The sequence below is a fragment of the Rana temporaria genome, chromosome 5 (assembly GCF_905171775.1).
Source record: "Rana temporaria chromosome 5, aRanTem1.1, whole genome shotgun sequence".
NCBI lineage: Eukaryota > Metazoa > Chordata > Amphibia > Anura > Ranidae > Rana > Rana temporaria.
This window is the reverse complement of record NC_053493.1, coordinates 407,725,472-407,728,441: the sequence shown is the minus strand read 5'-3', so window position 1 is coordinate 407,728,441 and position 2,970 is coordinate 407,725,472. Positions and strand designations below refer to the sequence as shown.

The 2,970-nt window shown below is 44.1% G+C and overlaps 1 protein-coding gene across 1 annotated transcript; it reads left to right on the top strand.

The window, feature by feature from the left end:
- Positions 1-1,652: 1,652 nt before the first annotated feature.
- On the top strand, positions 1,653-2,435 carry LOC120941347 (malignant fibrous histiocytoma-amplified sequence 1 homolog). The gene has a single exon (XM_040354685.1). The coding sequence runs from the start codon at positions 1,653-1,655 to the stop codon at positions 2,433-2,435; it is 783 nt and encodes a 260-aa protein (XP_040210619.1).
- The last annotated feature ends 535 nt before the right edge of the window (positions 2,436-2,970 follow it).

Below are 2,970 nucleotides of genomic sequence, written 5' to 3'. Positions count from 1 at the left end.
GCGCCACCTAACGGCCATCCAAAAAATTGCAAGCTAAGATAGAACGGCGCAAGCCGGCCTATCTTAGCTTTGTTTAAGCGTATCTCTGTTTGAGCATACGCTTAAACATAGGTCGGCGTAGATTCTGAGTTAGGTCGGCTTATCTACTGATAAGCCGGCCTAACTCTTACTGAATCTACCTAATAGTCTGCATCTCCCCACGGTAATAGTTAAAATCTGGCCTGTTAGTGGGTCCTGAGGACAGGGGTTGAGAACCACTGTAGTAAGTGCTTGTGGGCTTCACAGTGCCCACAAGCAAAATGACAATGATGTGGACATAGTTTTATAAACTATCTTTTTTTAATAACTATGCGGAGTGGCGGCGGATTGTAAAATAGTAAGTGACCGGATTTATATTTTAAAAACGCAGGATGAAAGGACATACATTTAAAAAAATGCTAATTGTGGTTGGAACCCCGCATTAATGTCCTAATTGCCCATTTGTTTACCACATATGGTCATGATTGCTATCTGCCCACTTATCACGTTAACATTTACCGTATTTATCGGGGTATAGCGCACTCCCGCGTATAGCGCGCACCCCTAATGTTGCCCCGAATTCCTGTGGAAAAAAGTTTTTTTGTACTTACAGTTTTGTTGTCTTGCGCGGCGGCCTCGTCGGGTCCGGCGTCCGTCTGCGGCTTCGGGTGTCCTCTTCGTCGGGTCCGGCGTCCTTCAGCGGCGTCCTTGCGTCCTCCCCGCTCGTTTCCCGCGTCGAGTTTGAATACTGCGCCGACATATACAGAGCGCAGTACACTCGTGTATCGTCGGGCAGGCCCGGCAACTCTCGCGCTGACGTTCTGTACATCCAGGACGTCAGCGCGAGAGGACCCGAGACTGTCCGACAATACACGAGTGTACTGCGCTCGGTATATGTCGGCGCAGTATTCAAACTCTGCGCGGGAAAGCGGGTATCGGCGTATACCGCGCACCCATGATTTTGCCCTGATTTTCAGGGCAAAAAAGTGTGTGGTATACGCCGATAAATACGGTGCTTATTTGTGTGTGCTAGGGCAACCTGAGTGCAGATGTTTAGGTGACAACCAACCAATAGACATACCTCTTGTTGATCATGGTTCTATAGTTGAACACAGTGGTACATCTATGGCTGGCTATGACCATGCAACTTTTGTTAACTACTGTAAAGAAAGAAGAAAACTTTCCATTTTTCGCTCCATTTCATCCCCTGACGTCTCCCCGGTATCAATGATTCATCTGCACTGAAACATGTTTGCAATGGATTAAGCGATTAGAGGTTCTGCCGTCTTTACAATACTTTATTTTGTTTAATACAACAGTTAAACTTTTAAGCAAACAGACTGAACAACACACTGCAAACTTCTCCGTGAGGCTCGGTTATATCCACACTTCAACTTTCTAAAAGTAGTTCACGGGAAGGGCTTTGGAATTAGCGGTATCTTAGCAACTGTCACAAAAAGACTAATAGACGAAACATAACCAGAACATAAATCTATTATGGGCAATTCAATTTACCACTTCTATGCTCGCTTTAATTGCCAAACAAATAAACAGACCAGCTTTATGACTGGGACTTTTGCTATAAAATACTTTGAGCGAGGGAAGTTTTCAGATCAATGTTATCAACGGGCACGATGAACAAAGCTTTGCCAGCCTCGCCGTTCTCTAGTTTTGGACAAGGCTGGAAGAAACTTTCTGAAAAGACTTTAAGCGGGAAGGTCCAACGGAAGGTCAAGATCGAGGGCAAGGAGCTCTCCTGCCCCCCTTTGGAAGTCTTTAAATTCAAAGATTTGCAGATATTGAAGATGACTCCGGAGAGGGAGAACAACCTCTCTTGCCACATGAGTTTCATCCCAAAGGAAATCCAGCTCTTGACAAACCTGACGGCCTTATATTTGGACACCAACGAGCTCGGAGAAATCCCACCGGAGGTCGGGACTCTGAAGAACCTCCGGAGACTGACTTTGAGTAATAACTCTTTACAGGTTTTACCTGCAGAACTGGCCAAACTTCAAAATCTGCAGAGTTTGCACCTGGCCAATAATGGTTTTACAGTCTTTCCGGTGGTGATTTGTCAGCTCCTGAACTTAACGTTTCTGGACATCAGCGACAATCAACTGGAAGCCATCCCGCCCAGCATTAATCAACTGAGAAAGCTGCAAACCTTTCTACTGATGATCAATCGTATCAAATTCCTCCCGGAGGAATTCTGCTGCCTAACCAAATTGTCTTGTCTGTGGCTGGGGAACAATGAGCTGCGAGAACTTCCTGTGGGTTTTGGAGATCTCATTATGTTGGACTGGGGATACAATTATTGCTCCTATAATTTGGAAGGAAATCCACTGCACCATCCCCCGATTGAAGTTTGCTCCAGGGGACCCAAAGAGATGAAGGAATACTTTGATTCACTTTATTGACTTGCATTGAGGATATACTTATACATATACAAGGGCTGTTTTACGTGCCAAAGGATTTGCATTTCTGTCCACCCAGTCCTGGGATTTGAGGAGCTCTGCTATACTAAGTAGTAAAAGAGATGGGAAAAGAAAATATGGACAGCCGAACTCCAAAAAACCTTGATGGTTGTCTATTTAAAAAAGGAAAAATGCACTACAAGTCACAGCACACTACACGGGAGTAAAACATCTGACGTGTTTCGCACTATAAATTAGTGCTTAATCCAGCTATGATTAAGCACTAATTTATAGTGCGAAGCGTGTCAGCCGTTTTACCTTTTTTCCACTTGATTTCCTGAGACCATACTGATCATCCTAACACAATCCACCTGGAGCGGTAACTTTCTTTCTTTCAAGTAGTAAAAGAGATATAATTTTTCTCTGTTACAGTTAAATTGTATTCACCTACATGTGGTGGTAAATTTTGCAATAATAAAAAAAAAAATAGTCCGTGGGCCGTTTAGGCCATAATGTACTAGTCTGCACTGCATACAGT

Excerpts from the sequence above, each read along its gene's own strand:
- LOC120941347 (XM_040354685.1), top strand. The coding sequence starts at position 1,653 with ATGAACAAAGCTTTGCCAGCCTCGCCGTTCTCTAGTTTTGGACAAGGC.